Genomic DNA, 17025 nt, shown 5'->3' on the forward strand with positions numbered 1-17025 from the left:
ACCATAACCCTACATAGTGGCTGTTGCTGGTTACCTGGAACTTCTGGAAGACATGGATCTCCTGCAAGAGATCTGGGACAAGGGACTGATTGATACATACATATACCAAGGGCTTTTTCCCCTAACCAGGGAGGTAGCCAAAGTCAAAAGGCATAAATCTACTCCCATCCACTTCATCCCCACCCACTCCACTCCCACCTCTTAAATCCAATCTTCTGCTCACCTTTTAGTGTCCTTAGCATCAGTGCTCTCTGTAGGTTCTTCATTTTCACCAACCTCATTTGTGGCCAAGGTCACATCTTCTTTTACTGCATTCTGATTTTCTTCTGTAGTATCTCTAATGTCCTCAGTAGCTTCCTTCTCATTTTTTTCCTTCTTTGATGGAATGCTATATCAAGTTGCATTTATTAGAATAGAATATTACATACATAAAACAAAAGGCCCTTCCCCCTTATAAGAGGGGTGACTAGCCAATGGTGAAAAAGCAGGGGATAATAGTGAGTGGAGAATGGTTGTGTATGGATGATATTTTGATGTAGCCTGAAGGGACATCTTCCCATCTTCTCTAATTTTTGCATGGTATATAGATTAATAGACTAGCTAAAGCATGTACCCACCCTCAGGCCAACAGGAGTAATTTCATATTACATAAGAACATAAGAATAAAGGAGACTGCAAGAGACCATAAGGCCTACACTAGGCAGCTCCGTATCCATCACCACCTGTCATCCCCATCCATAAAGTTGTCTAATCGTTTTTTAAAACAACTGATAGTTTCAGTGCTTACTACATGGTTACTAAGTTTATTCCATTCATCGACCACCCTATTAGTAAACCAATTCTTGCCTATTTCCTTCTTAAATCTAAATTTGTCCGGTTTATACCCATTACTGCGAGTCCTGCCCTGTTGTCTTATTATGATGACCTTGTTTGCATCACACTTGTTATAACCTTTGATCAACTTGAACACTTCTATTAGATCACCCCGCACTCTGCGTCTTTCCAGAGAGTGTAAGTTAAAGTGCCTATGCCTCTTTTCGTAAGGCAAATTTCTGAGTCCATGTATCATTTTGGTCATTCTTCTCTGTACTGATTCTAGTGAATTTATGTCCATTCTGTAGGACGGAGACCAAAACTGTACCGCATAGTCAAGGATGGGTCTAACTATCACTAGATAGTTTAATAATTACCTCTGCACTTTTATTCGTTACCGTTCTAGCGATGAAACCTAATGCTCTGTTAGCTTTATTTCTGGCAATAATGCACTGCTTCCTGGTTTTATGGTCCGGACTCACCAGAACTCCCAAGTCCCTCTCGCACTCAGATTTTTCTAAAAATTACATACATACATATACCAATGGCTTTTTTCCTCCTTACTGGGGAGGTAGCCAAAGTCAAACACAATCCACCACCACTCATTTCATCCCCACATACTCCACTCTAGTGCTTGGCAGGATCTGACATTTTAGGATTTGTGGATTAAAGTACTTGAACTTACTGGATCTGTGGGATTCAGATCCAGATCCAAGTAACTGCAGTGCACGGGGAAACAAGTGAGAGAGAGGGATCTGCCTGGTACTCAGGTCCTGGTGGTACTCAAATCCCGGATGGGAATTGAATCCCAGCCTGCTCATGGATCCCTAACAGTACTCAGATCCCAGCAGTGATCAAATCCCGGCCAGAAATCGAATCCCAGTCTGCTTGTGGATCCCTGCTAGCTAGGCTCTGATGTCACACATGCCCAGCCAATCAGTATTCATAAAAAAGACATGCACATGGCAATCTAAATTTTTGTTATATCTACATCATTAGCCAAGATATTTTTCATATGTATAACTTTTTTACTCATCAATGGTAAAAGCGAGTTCATTATAAGCACAATGTTCAGTACAAATAACATTCATACTAAATATCAAAGCTAGGGAGAAGAGAGTGGATTCATCAGTGGATTTGAGTACCAGCGTTGGTAATCGGATCTGTCAGCTCTCCTTGGATCCATGGGATTTGGGTCTAGTACTCGGATCCCGCCCAGCCCTACTCCACTCCCATTCACCTCCCTGCCTCCCTCTTTTTTTGGTTCCTCCTGGATAATGGGTCATATCCCTTTATCTTGCCCCCTGCCCTGGGTCAGAAGCAATGCAGCTTGACACAACACATCCACAGCAAGACTGCTTCACTTAATCGGCCACCCCCCTCTGTCCCCTCATGCAGAAAAAGAGATGGGGAGAAATCCCTTCAGGTTGCATCAAAATATCATTCACACACTCCCTTCCATGCACATCATATTAGGAAGAACAAAGTCCAATATAAGAAAACAATCATATCCTAAATTCAGAAGGTAAGTACTTGAAAAAATTATATATATATATATATATATATATATATATATATACACACACACACACACACACAAATACCAGAAGCTTAGATGTTATGCAAAAGAATTTAACTCAAACTATATCAAATAAAGTGCATCCCTAATGAATGATGAAATGCAGAAACAAAATGAAAGTAAATAAAAAAAATTAAAAATAAAATACAGATATATATATATATATATATATATATAAATGGCTTTTCCCCTTCATAAGTGAGGGAGAAAAAAAAAAAAAAAAAAAAAGTACTTTATGATGGAGGGGAAGGAGAAAGGGAAGAGAGAGTGAGTGAGTGTGTGTATGTGAGTGTGCATGTTATATTTATATATATATATATATATATATATATATGGTTGCAAGCATGTTGCAAGGGGCAGCAGTGAAACTGGTGGTACGGTTAATGGGTTTATTAATCACTTGCAATTGCAAGATCCTACTCACTGCGCCATGGTTGCAAGCATGTTGCAAGGGGCAGCAGTGAAACAGGTGGTACGGTTAGTGGGTTTATTAATCAGTAGGTTATGCGTACAGAGGGGGCACGTCAAGTACCCAAGAGTTCTACAGAACGACTGCCCGTGGGCGAAGGTGTTAGGTGCTGTAAGCACACATACATGAATAGGACCTCTGATAGGTCTATGAATGGGGTCCTTGTCTGGGGGTCGGGCACGCAGCGCTCCGCCCTTGCTCTAGTTCGTGTTAGTCCTACACTATACCACAAGTTCGTATTAGTCCTACACTGCTATGCCTATGCCACAATATATATATATATATCTTTCTATCTATATACCAAAGGTTTCTTCTCCCTTAAAAAGGAGGTAGCCAGTCAAAACACACACCTGCTCCCATCCACCACCCTTATTTCAGGACTGCTGCTGTTGTTTGGTTGTGTGCCTTAACTGGCTACCTACCTTATATGGGGGAAGAAGCCCTTGGTATATAGATGGAAAGATAGATCTTGCTATGTTTTGGAGACCTCATCTCAGACCCTCAATGTCTTCACTTTTCAGAGGAGAAATATGTAAAGCAATTCAAACCAAACTATACAACAAACTGCATCCCTAATAAAACAAAACAACAAACAAGATTTTCCTAACCTCTCTGCCTCTGGAGCACTTGCTTCTTTAGGAGGAGCCCCATCTTCATGTTTAAAATTCTGTCCTTCCAGAGAAGCAGTAGTTTGTGCTACATCTAAATCTTCTGTAATACTGTCTTCCATGACTGATTTCCTCTTTTTCTTCTTCTTCTTTGGAGATCTGAAAAATGTAAGATGGAGATTAGAGGAAAAGGAAGAAGAGGAAGTAGAAGAACAAGAAGAAGCAGAAGAAGAAGAGCTTACTTTGCTTCTGGAGGACTTGTTTCTTCAGGAGGAGCAGATACTTCTTGTTTACAATTCTGCCCTTCTTGAGTAAAATTATTTTGCAAAACGTCTAAATCTTCTATAATACTGTCTTCCATGGTGGATTTTCTCTTCTTTTTCTTTGAAGTTCTGAAAATATAAGATATATATGAAGTAGAACAAAATTCAATGCAATGTTACTTCATGATAGCAATTATTATTCTAAATGTTATAATTTTTCTTAAGTAGACTTGGCAAAGTGGAGATCCTGGCTAGAATTCTAATAGTCTCTGATTCAATTCTCCTACTTGAATATTGCCACACTGTTTTTAACATTTCCTTTAACAGCTTGAAATTAAAAAGAACACTCCTCTATCTATTCTATAAATGGTTAATTAGATGTTTGTTCTTTTTTATCTTTTAACAAACATGGTGTTCCAAACCTTTCTGCCTCTGAAGCATTTGCTCCATCGTCCTCTTGTTTACGTTTCTGTCCTGTTGGAGTACCAGTACTCTGTGTTGTGTTTACATCTGGGGCACTGTCTCCCACAATGGACTTTCTCTTTTTCTTCTTCGAAGTTCTGAAAATGTAAAATATACATGAATCTTAAAATACAAATATACATACATACATATACCAAGGCTTTTTCCCCCTTACAAGGGAGGTAGCCAAAAAGGAAAAGGCATAAAATCATTCCCACCCATTCCATCCCTGAATACATTCCACACCCCTCCACCCTCCCTCTTATCTTAGCACCTCCTGAATGACGGGACATCCCGGCACCTTGTCCACTGCCCTGGGTCAGAAGCAGTGTTGCAAGACATAGCACATCCACAGCAAAGGCCACTTCATTAAATCGGCGACCCCCCCTCTCCGTCCCCCCATGCATAAAAGGAGAAGACGGGGAGAAATCTCTTCGGGCTGCGTCAAATTTTGCTCACACATACTACCTCACCCCCCATCCTCCCACCCATTCCACCTCATGCATCACAACATCATCCATATACAACCATTCTCCATTCACCCCTGTCTTCTGTCCTCTCCCGTCCTTCCTCAACAGACATTCTCCTCTTCCCCAAAACCCCCTTCACCCCATCCATCCACCTCATCCTAGGACGTCCCCTCATGTTCACTCCCTCCACATCTGCCTTCCATACCTCTTTTACTAGTCTTTCACTCATTCTTTCCATGTGTCCAAACCATCCTAATACTTTTTCATCAACCCTATCACCCAACTCCCTTTCCACCCCCGTTCTTCTCCTCACCTCCTCATTTCTCACTCTATCTAGCCTAGTAACCACCATCATACTTCTCAGACACCTCATCTCAAACACATTCAAACTCCTTCTCTCTTATGTTCCATGTTTCTGCCCCATACAGTGCTGTTGGCACAATCACTCCTTCATACAGTCTCCTCTTAGCATCCATTACCAAATGTCTATTCCTCATTACACTCTTCAATCCACCAAGGCATTTACTCGCTTCTCTCAATCTACATTCTACCTCCACCTTTTCCTGCCACATTTGCACCCAAGTATCTAAAACTATCCACTTCCTCCAGTCGCTCTCCCTTAATGCTCACTTCCAGTCTACTGCCACTTTCACCCCTTGTACATCTCATCACCTTACTTTTATCCACATTCATCTTTAGCTTTCTTCTATCACATACTTTCCCAAACTCTGTCACCAACTTCCTCAGTCCCTCCTCCGATCCTGCCACAAGCGCCTCCCTACCTTTTGTCCCTTTCCTCTTTCTCCATCTATCCTCCACTCTCAACTTACCATCCACCAAAAAATGATCTGATATTCCCCCACCCTCTCCCCTTAGCACATGTACATCCTTAACCTCTTCACTCCGGGGCACATCGCACGTCTGGCAGCATTAGCTGCCCAACGTGCGATGTTGCGTCATAATAATAGCATTATAAAAAATAAAGTCAGTGCTCAATTGTTCGTTCTCTTTCACCAGTGTATTTTGATAACCATAGAAAATATGATGAAGCCAGTTTAGAGAGAATGGAGGTTACATAGGTACGACTACAATAAATATAATCAAGATGCCGACATTGGCACCATCGAGTACCCACTTGCTCCTCATGCCGCCTATGTAGGCGTCACCGTATGGAAGTGGTTAACTCTTCCTATCATAGTCCTATTTACCACTACATAATCCATTAACGCTCTACCACCCTTCCATCCACCACCCTCTCCCATGTGTACTTATGCTTGACTTTCTTCCGAAACACCGTATTTACTATCATCAACTCTCTTTCTAGATACATTTCCACCATCAACTCTCCACTATGATTTTCCTGGAACTCCAAATTTCCCAACCACTCCATCAATTGGATAATTTCCTACCCTAGCATTAAGGTCTCCCAGTACTATTACATTGACATTTCTCCCTAAATCCTCTATGCACTCATTTAAATCTATCCAAAAGGCCTCCCTTTCTTCTACACTCTTCTCACTACCAGGCCCACATGCACTTACAAAAACCCACATCTCCTTTCCCAGTTTCACCTTCATCCGCATTAGCCTTGAGGAAACCTCCTTCCACTCCACTAAACGTTTACCTATCTCTTCACTTACTAGAATAGCCACCCCTTCCCTCCCTCGGCCTCTCTTCACTCCTGATAACCTCCCACTTACACTCCCAAACTTACACTCACCCTTCCCTTTCAACTTAGTTTCACTCAAAGCCAACAAATCCATCTTTCTTCTCACAAACATACTACCTATCTCTTCCCTTTTACTCTCATCTGTACCACATCCACGCACATTAAAAGACCCAAACCTTAGGGTGCTGTTCTGAAAACTCCAAGACCCTCTTATGCCTTTACTTTTTCGTTTAGGATGCCTAGTCCCACTCCCCGTCCCTTTCTTCTCGCCTCTTACGATCCAAGTGGAAATACTTGGTGGCAGTATTCTTTTACCCCACCACAGGGTTTAATGGCACAAACTCCCCCCAATGGAAGGCTAGGAGTGTGCCCTTCACAGAGGACTTTGTAATGTGGAATTTAATGAACCATGCCCTTGGTTCAACTTTGCTGGTGGTAGGATTTGAACCGCATCCCCTCAACCTTCGCCGCAAGTAACGACGCCCTAACCTGTTCAGCCACATGTATAAATATATATTTATACATATGGCTTTCCACCCTTACAAGAGTGGTAGCCAAAGCCAAAGGCATAAATCCACTCCCATCCAATTCATCCACACATACTCCACTCCCATTCACCAACCTCCTTTCTTGGTTTCTCCTGGACAACAGGTCATCCCTGCATCTCACCCACTGCCCTGGGTCTGAAGCAATGCAGCAAGATACAGCTCATCCACAGTAAGGCCACTTCAAATCAGACACTTTACAAACCTTACAAAATAGAGGGGGGGGGGGTCGCCAATTTGATGAAGCAGCCTTGCTGTGGATGTGCTGATAGGGATGGAATGGGTGGGAGTGGTTTTTATGCATTTGTTTTTTGGCTACCTCCCTTTTAAGGAAGGAAGGGAGGAAGGAAGGAAGGAAGGAAAAGAAAGAAAGAAAGAAAAAAAAACCTTTGGTACATGCATGTATACATGTACAAAACAGAGCAATGAATGTAACAATAGGATGCACCAACAGCTACAATAGATCATCTGCTACAGAAACTAAAATATGTGCTAGAGCCTTCATCCCCACTAACCCAGCTGAAAATATGGGGAAAAAACAAACCACTCAAACATATACAACAACCTACTACCTGTACCACACAATACACCCACACAAAAATATATTACTTCCAGATCACTAAGCAAGCTCTTCAAAAATCCACATTAAGCCAAAATCTCCCACAGACATCAACCCCACAAAAAAAATCCCTTTCAAAGAAGTATGAATGATACTTGCATATTTGCATTCAGGACACCATCCAAGTCTAGTATAGTATCAACGAAGAACAGGCTTGGCCACAGAATCAAATTTCCCCACATGCAACCATAACACCGAAGCCACTAAGTACCTCATTCTATACTAACCCAGTGACAATCCCTGGACAACAACACACTATTTTTAACCTGAGTGGCCTATGGACCCACCCAGTGGATGTTGCTAGGAATCATGGGTCTCTTACAAGAGACTTAAGACAATGGATTGATTGATAACAATTGCATGCCAATCTTCTCACCTTTCTGTCTCTTTGGCATCAGAGCTCCCTGTGGGATCTTCCTTCACCCCATTCTCTTTTCTGACCAAACTTTTCTCATCTTTTCTTATTTCATCCCTATTTTCTTCTGTAGCACCACTAACATCCTCAGCAGTTGTCTTCTCCTTTGACAAAACACTAAAAGAAAATGTGTTTATTGCAGCATTAGGGAAGACTAAAATAAAATGCAAGATACGTACATATACACAAATATTGTGAGCCAACTTTTGAGCACAAGACAAATTAACACTGACTTTTGAATGCAGTAATATTTGAGCGCTGACATTTGAGCGCCATAATTTCAAAATACAGTTATGAGATGAAAATAAAATTATATTGGAATTACCATAAAATACCTAAAACATTTTATAAAACCAAGAAATATTTTAATGTACATACATACATACATATACCAAGGCTTTCTCCCCCTTCTAAGGGAGGCAGCTAAAAAGGGAAAGGCATAAAAACACTCCCACCCATTTCATCCCTAAATACCCTCCATACCCCTCCCACCCTTCCTCTCATCTGAGCACCTCCTGGATGACGGGTCATCCCTGCACCCTGCCCACCGCCCTGGGTCAGAAGCAGTGTCGCAAGACACAGTACATCCACAGCAAGGCCGCTTCATTTAATCGGCGACCCCCCCTCTCCGTCCCCCTTTGCATAAGGCGAGGACGGGGAGAAATCCCTTCGGGCTGCGTCAAAAATTTACTCACACATACTACCCCCCCCCCCCCCCCCCCCCGCCCATTCCTCCTCATGCAGTCACAACATCATCCATATACAACCATTCTCCACTCACCTCTGTCTTCCGTCCTCTCCCTTCCTTCCTCAACAGACATTCCCCTCTTCCCCAAAGCCCCCTTCACCCCATCCATCCACCTCATCCTAGGACGTCCCTCATGTTCACTCCCTCCACATCTGCCTTCCATACCTCTTTTACTAGTCTTTCTTCACTCATTCTTTCCATGTGTCCAAACCATCCTAATATTCTTTCATCAACCCTATCTCCCAAATCCTTTTTCATCCCTGTTCTCCTCCTCACCTCCTCATTTCTCACTCTATCCAGCCTAGTAACCCCCACCATACTTCTCAGACACCTCATCTCAAACACATTCAAACTCCTTCTCTCTTCTTCTCTTATGTTCCACGTTTCTGCCCCATACAGTGCTGTTGGCACAATCACTCCTTCATACAGTCTCCTCTTCGCATCCATTCCCAAATGTCTATTCCTCATTACACTCTTTAAACCACCAAGGCATTTACTCGCTTCTCTCAATCTACATTCTACCTCCACCTTCACTCCACCTTTTCCTGCTACACTTGCACCCAAGTATCTAAAACTATCCACTTCCTCCAGTCGCTCTCCCTTAATGTTCACTTCCAGTCTACTGCCACTTTCACCCCTTGTACACCTCATCACCTTACTTTTACCCACATTTATCTTTAGCTTTCTTCTATCACATACTCTCCCAAACTCTGCCACCAGCTTCCTCAATCCCTCCTCTGACCCTGCCACAAGCGCAGTGTCGTCCGCAAACAACAGCTGGCTCACCTCCCACTTTTCTCCATTTTCTTTAACCATCTCCAATCCCTGACTCACTACCCTAGCATTCACCTCTCGCACCACCCCATCCATGTATATTTTAATGTAAAATACTAAAAAATATATATAACTGACCCAGGGGAGTGGACAAGGTGCAATGATGACCCGTCATCCAGGAAGTACTAAGATAAGAGGGAGGGTGGAGGGGTGTGTAGTGTATTCAGGGATGGAATGGGTGGGAATGATTCTATGCCTTTTCCTTTTTGGCTACCTCCCTTGTAAGGGGGGAAAAAGCCTTGGTATATGTATGTATATGAAAGAATATTAGGATGGTTTGGACACATGGAAAGAATGAGTGAAGAAAGACTAGTAAAAGAGGTATGGAAGGCAGATGTGGAGGGAGTGAACATGAGGGGACGTCCTAGGATGAGGTGGATGGATGGGGTGAAGGGGGCTTTGGGGAAGAGGGGAATGTCTGTTGAGGAAGGAAGGGAGAGGACGGAAGACAGAGGTGAGTGGAGAATGGTTGTATATGGATGATGTTGTGACTGCATGAGGAGGAATAGGCGGGGGGGGTGGGGGGTGGGGTAGTATGTGTGAGTAAATTTTGACGCAGCCCGAAGGGATTTCTCCCCGTCCTCTCCTTATATGCAAAGGGGGACGGAGAGGGGGGGTCGCCGATTAAATGAAGCGGCCTTGCTGTGGATGTACTGTGTCTTGTGACACTGCTTCTGACCCAGGGCGGTGGGCAGGGTTCAGGGATGACCCGTCATCCAGGAGGTGCTCAGATGAGAGGAAGGGTGGGAGGGGTGTGGAGTGTATTTAGGGATGAAATGGGTGGGAGTGTTTTTATGCCTTTCCTTTTGTGGCTACCTCCCTTGGAAGGGGGAAAAAGCCTTGGTATATGTATGTATATATGAATACCATAAAATACCTAAATACAGTTTATAAAACAAAATTTCTACTTCTGCAGGCTAATAATAAAAAATATTGAACAAAGAATATTTGCTAAAAAAATTTGATATAGCCTTATTAACTCTTACATATTTACTTTGCTTTACATCTTTATGCTGCCCAGTATCTATTCTGAATACTTTATTTGATGTATGATTTTGTTCAAATCTTAAAATAACTATGAATTTATAAATTGCAGGATGCATATGCCCTATTGAGATCTGCATTGCCCGTTGCCACCGTTCTAACGAATTATTTGTATGAGGATGTTCGCTGACAATGCATTCACAGACACTTGGGGGAAAATAGCATCTCTTCGTCTTCCTCTCCTGCAAGGTCTTCCTATCCAAGTGTCTTCAAAGTAAAAGACCAACTCATCTATCTCATCAGAAGTTGTATCATTTAAAGATTCAAATACATTTATTATATCATTGGAAGGAAGGAATGCCAAAGCCACTAGCATTTTTGTGTATTGCCATATTTCTTCCCTGCTATAGTATAAATCTGTCAAACCTAAATCCTGAATTTTTCTTTAAACGGCTTGAGACAAATGGAAGAAACACCCAAACACCTCAGTATTTCTGAAGACAGAAAAAAAAGCTTTATGAAATGCTTTCTCAGTCACACAAAATGGAAGATGGAACAATCTCATTATCCATGCAAAGTAGTAGTATCAGAGCATGGCTATATGCTTCCTCTGACTTTCTCTGAAGGACACTTCCTTTATACAGGATAAAATAACTGAGGAGCTATTTTGAAAGTCCCATCTCCCATCCAGTGCTTATTCTCCTTCATCAATCTCAAATTATCAGGAGTAGCAAATATATTTATTTGGCCCCCGTCTGGGGTACTGGCTGCGTGTTATTGTGGCAAAGTAGCATGCAGTTGATACTTTTGGGTCGATATGGGGCGCCCCTATGGACCAGAGCCACACATCATTTTGTCTGTGATAGAGGAAAACTCTGTTCATAGAGAAATTATGACACTTTTATACTACGAGTATCCCTTCGTTATGATGTCCCCCAACCCCTTGTTACTGTCCTGTACAATTTCTCTGAATATTCATTTCCTTTTTTGCCTACCTTCCCTGTAGTGGGGGAAAAGAATACTGCCACCAAGTATTTCAACTTGGATCATAAGAGGCGAGAAGAAAGGGACGGGGATTGGGACTAGGCATCGTTCTCCTTGTAGCCCCACAGGGGACATTCCTAAAAAAAGTAAAGGCATAAGAGGGTCTAGGAGTTTCCCGACCAGCACCCTAAGGTTTGGGTTTTTTAATGTGCGTGGATGTGGTACAGATGAGAGTAAAAGGGAAGAGATAGGTAGTATGTTTGTGAGAAGAAAGGTGGATGTGTTGGCTTTGAGTGAAACTAAGTTGAAAGGGAAGGGCGAGTGTAAGTGGGAGGTTATCAGGAGTGAAGAGAGGGCGAGGGAGGGAAGGGGTGGCTATTCTAGTAAGTGAAGAGATAGGTAAATGTGTAGTGGAGTGGAAGGAGGTTTCCTCAAGGATAATGTGGATGAAGGTGAAACTGGGAAAAGAGATGTAGGTTTTTGTAAGTGCATATGGGCCTGGCAGTGAGAAGAGTGTAGAAGAAAGGGAGGCTTTTTGGATAGATTTAAATGAGTGCATACAGGATTTAGGGAGAAATGTCAATGTAATAGTACTGGGAGACCTTAATGCTAGGGTAGGAAATGATCCAATTGATGGAGTGGTTGGGAAATGTGGAGTTCCAGGAAAGAATCGTAGTGGAGAGTTGATGGTGGAAATGTGTCTAGAAAGAGAGTTGATGATAGTAAATACAGTGTTTCAGAAGAAAGTCAAGCATACGTACACATGGGAGAGGGTGAAGGATGGACGGGTGGTAGATAGAGTGTTAATGGATTATGTAGTGGTAAATAGGACTATGATAAGAAGAGTTAAGGATGTATATGTGCTAAGGGGAGAGGGTGGGGGAATATCAGATCATTTTTTGGTGGATGGTAAGTTGAGAGTGGAGGATAGATGGAGAAAGAGGAAAGGGACAAAAGGTAGGGAGGTGCTTATAGTGAACTCTTTAAATGAAAAGGAAAAGGAGAAGGAGTACAAGAAGAAGCTGAAGGAGGAATGGGAGGGAGTGAAGGACAGAGTAGAGCTAGGTGTGGAGGAGGAATGGGGATGGTTCAAGGAGGGAGTCACAAAGTGTGCAAGGATGGTGTGTGGAACAAGAAGGACAGGAGGAAATAGAAGGAAGGGTAGTAAATTGTGGGATGAGGAAAAAAAGAAGGTTGTAGAAGAGAAGAAGCGAGCTTTCTCAGATTGGTTACAAAATAGGACGAGGGAGTCATATGAGAGGTACAAAGAAAAGAAAAGAGAAGTAAAGCAAAAGGTAAAGGAGGCAAAGAGGAGAGCAGATGTGAAATGGGGTAAGAGTATGACTGAAAACTTTGAAAGTAATACAAAGATGTTTTGGAAAGAAATTAAGAGAGGAAGAGGAGGCGAATCAAGTAGAGAAGAAAAGGTAAAAGGTGCAGTTGGAGAGATGATAATGGAAGAGAAGGCAGTAAGGGGGAGATGGGCAGAATATTTTAGGGAATTGCTAAATGTGAAGGAGGATAGGGAGGGAAAGATAGCTGCAGTGGGAAATGCTAAGAAAATGAGAGTGATGAGTGAGGAAAATGGAGGAGAAATAAGGAAGGATGAAGTGAAGGCAGTTGTTAAGATGATGAAAGCAGGTAAGGCACCTGGTCTGGATGGATGCCATGCTTAATGTTTAAAAAAAAAAAAAAAAGGAGGTACAGTGATGGTGGACTAGCTGGTGAGGTTATTTAATGTTTGCTGGAGAGAGGGTAGAGTGCTGGAGGACTGGAGGAGTGCCTGCATAGTTCCACTTTACATGGGAAAAGGGGACAAGTGTGAATGTAGTAGTTTCAGAGGGATTAGCTTGTTAAGTATAGTTGGGAAGGCTTATGGGAGGATCTTGATTGAGAGGATTAGGAGAGGAACAGAGGGAGTAATTGGTGAGGAACAGTGTGGATTTAGGATGGGTAGAGGTTGTGTAGATTAGATTTTTGTGGTAAGACAGATATGTGAGAAAGCTATAGGAAAGGGGAAGGATGTTTTTTGGGCTTTTATGGATCTGGAAAAGGCTTACAACAGGGTAGACAGAAGGACACTGTGGGAGGTTTTGCGGATATAAGGGATAGGAGGAAAGCTTCTAGGAGCTGTCAAGAGTTTTTATGAGAGTAGTAGAGCTTGTGTCAGGATTAGAAATGGAGAGAGTGGTTCGAGGTAAAGGTGGGACTTCATCAAGGATGCGTTATGTCGCCATGGCTGTTCAACTTATACATGGATGGGGTAGTGGGAGAGGTAAATGCAAGGGTAGTGGGTCAGGGATTGGAGATGATTAAAGAAAATGGAGAAAAGTGGGAGGTGAGCCAGCTGTTGTTTGCGGACGACACTGCGCTTATGGCAGAATCGGAGGAAGGATTGAGGAAGTTGGTGACAGAGTTTGGGAGAGTGTGTGATAGAAGAAAGCTGAAGATAAATGTGGGTAAAAGTAAGGTGATGAGATGTAAAAGGGGTGAAAGTGACAGTAGACTGCAAGTGAGCATTAAGGGAGAGCGACTGGAGGAAGTGGATAGTTTTAGATACTTGGGTGCAAATGTGGCAGGAAAAGGTGGAGTGAAGGTGGAGGTAGAATGTAGGTTGATAGAAGCGAGTAAATGCCTTGGTGGATTAAAAAGTGTAATGAGGAATAGACATTTGGGAATGGATGCTAAGAGGAGACTGCATGAAGGAGTGATTGTGCCAACAGCATTGTATGGGAGAGAAACATAGAACATAAGAGAGGAAGAGGGAAGGGGTTTGAATGTGTTTGAGATGAGGTGTCTGAGAAGTATGATGGGAGTTACTAGGCTAGATAGAGTGAGAAATGAGGAGGTGAGGAGGAGAACAGGGGTGGAAAGGGAGTTGGGAGATAGGGTTGATGAATAGGGTTGATGAAAGAGTATTATGATGGTTTGGACACATGGAAAGAATGAGTGAAGAAAGACTAGTAAGAGAGGTATGGAAGGCAGATGTGGAGAGAGTGAACATGAAGGGCCGTCCTAGGATGAGGTGGATGGATGGGGTGAAGGGGGCTTTGGGGAAGAGGGGAATGTCTGTTGAGGAAGGACGGGAGAGTACAGACGACAGGGGTGAATGGAGAATGGTTGTGTATAGATGATGTTGTGATGCATGAGGTGGAATGGGCGGGGGGATGGGGGGTGAGGTAGTATGTGTGAGCAAAATTTGATGCAGCCCGAAGGGATTTCTCCCTGTCTTCTTTTATGCATGGGGGGATGGAGAGGGGGGGTCGCCGATTTAATGAAGCGGCCTTGCTGTGGATGTGCTGTGTCTTGCGACACTGCTTCTGACCCAGGGCAGTGGACAAGGTGCAGGGATGACCCGTCACCCAGGAGGTGCTAAGATAAGAGGGAGGGTGGAGGGGTGTGGAGAGTGTTCAGGGATGGAATGGGTGGGAATGATTTTATGCCTTTTCCTTTTTGGCTACCTCCCTTGTAATGGGGAAAAAGCCTTGGTTTATGTATGTATGTTTTACAATTAATAATTTACTACACATACTCTTTTTATTCAACATTGAATATAAATGTGATTGGAATTTCCCACCATATGTAGTAGTTTAATAAAATGTGCAGGTACGTCTAATGTAGGCCGGGATTGAAATGGATCCTGATCAATTTATTTGCTTTTCACACCTTTTGCTTCCCTGCTGTGGGAAAGTCTTAGTAAAGGCACAAACTATTCCACAGGCTCCACTGCATAAATATATATATATATATATATATATATATATATATTTGCAAATGTGGCAGGAAAAGGTGGAGTAGAGGTGGAGGTAGAATGTAGATTGAGAGAAGAGAGTAAATGCCTTGGTGGATTAAAAAGTGTAATGAGGAATAGACATTTGGGAATGGATGCTAAAAGGAGACTGTATGAAGGAGTGATTGTGCCAACAGCACTGTATGGGGCAGAAACATGGAACATAAGAGAGGAAGAGAGGAGTTTGAATGTGTTTGAGATGAGGTGTCTGAGAGGTATGATGGGGGTTATTAGGCTGGATAGAGTGAGAAATGAGGAAGTGAGGAGGAGAACAGGGAGTGGAAAGGGAGTTGGGAGATAGGGTTGATGAAAGAGCATTAGGATGGTTTGGACACACGGAAAGAATGAATGAAGAAAGATTAGTAAAAGAGGTGTGGAAGGCAGATGTGGAGGGAGTGAACACGAGGGGACGTCCTAGGATGAGATGGATAGATGGGGTGAAGGGGGCTTTGGGGATGTATGTCTATATATTCTATGTTTAATGTCTGAATCTCTTATTTTTCTTACATATTATGTTCCATATAGATTTTAACTATTTTGAAATTATAGCGCTCAAATATTACTGCGCTCAGTTGTCTTACGCTCAAAAGTCGGCATTCATTTGTCTTGCGCTCAATAGTCGGTCAACCCACAAATATCAACAGACTTATTTCCTCTTGTAAAGATGGTGGCCCAGCCATGGCATACACTCATCCTTCATCCATCCCATACCTATTTGTTTTCTCTTTGATCTTAGCTCCCTGCGGATGAAGGGTCATCCCCGTTATCCTTAATGCAGTGTTAGGATCAAGAGCAATGCAACAAGATACAGCAACTTCACAGCAGGACCTGACAGCCACAGCTGTTTTACCTGCCACCTCCACACAGCGACCTCTCCCAATCTACTCAAGAATTTCCAGGGCTGATATACTGTGGGTATGACTGCGTGATAACATGCAGTCTTTACTTTCGGTACTGTTTTGGGATGTCCCTAAAGACCAGAGTCACACACCATTTGTTTATGTCAGCTTCTCTATCCTTAAAAAAATAAAACTTTCATACTACTGTTGTCCCTGGTTTATGCTGTTCACTTAAACCTGTTCTTTACAACTTCTAAACCTCTACCATTTCTTGATCTCCCTGTGGCAGGGAGAAAAGAATTCTACCACTGTCTTTCTGTGTGTTGGTATTTTCCTCCTTTGAAAGGCAAAAGCATAAGGATCTGGGAAGAGGTCTCCAAAACATAATAAAATCTATCTATCTATATACCAAAGGTTTCTTCCCCCTTATAAGGGAGGTAGCCAGTCAAGGCACACACCCACTCCCATCCACTACCCTCATTTTCCTCCTTTGAAAGGCAAAAGCATAAGGATCTGGGAAGAGGTCTCCAAAGTATAATAAAATCTATCCATCTATATACCAAAGGTTTCTTCCCCCTTATAAGGGAGGTAGCCAGTCAAGGCACCCACCCACTCCCATCCACCACCCTTATTTCAGGACTGTTGCTGTTGTTTGGTTGTGTGCCTTAACTGGCTACCTCCCTTTTAAGGGGGAAGAAGCCCTTGGTATATAGATAGATAGATCTTACTATGTTTTGGAGACCTCATCTAAGACACCTGAAGATGTGAAATATCACAAAAATGCTTGGGAATTCTTGTTTCTTTTCTGGTTTCCTTTGTGGTTGTCAGCAATTCATTAGATCATGTGGTTTTGTGATATTTTTGCATAGGAGAAATATGTAAAACAATTCAAGCCAAACTATACAACAAACCACTTCCCTAATAAAACAAAAAC

At 42.6% G+C, this 17025-nt stretch overlaps 1 protein-coding gene across 1 annotated transcript in view; it reads right to left on the reverse strand.

Annotated features, from left to right (window-relative positions):
• The window catches only part of LOC143019435 (uncharacterized), a 56593-nt gene that overhangs the window by 9005 nt on the left and 30563 nt on the right, over nucleotides 1–17025 (reverse strand). Inside the window, exons 12-16 of the mRNA XM_076175071.1 lie at nucleotides 7874–8029; nucleotides 4155–4292; nucleotides 3712–3861; nucleotides 3470–3628; nucleotides 224–388 (exon numbers count right to left, since the gene is read on the reverse strand). Coding sequence (XP_076031186.1) covers nucleotides 224–388; nucleotides 3470–3628; nucleotides 3712–3861; nucleotides 4155–4292; nucleotides 7874–8029 — 768 coding nt within the window. The remainder of the gene's footprint in view (nucleotides 1–223; nucleotides 389–3469; nucleotides 3629–3711; nucleotides 3862–4154; nucleotides 4293–7873; nucleotides 8030–17025) is intronic.

This window comes from Oratosquilla oratoria, chromosome 37 (genome assembly GCF_046742065.1).
Source record: "Oratosquilla oratoria isolate Oo_2021 chromosome 37, ASM4674206v1, whole genome shotgun sequence".
Taxonomy (NCBI): Eukaryota; Metazoa; Arthropoda; class Malacostraca; order Stomatopoda; family Squillidae; genus Oratosquilla; species Oratosquilla oratoria.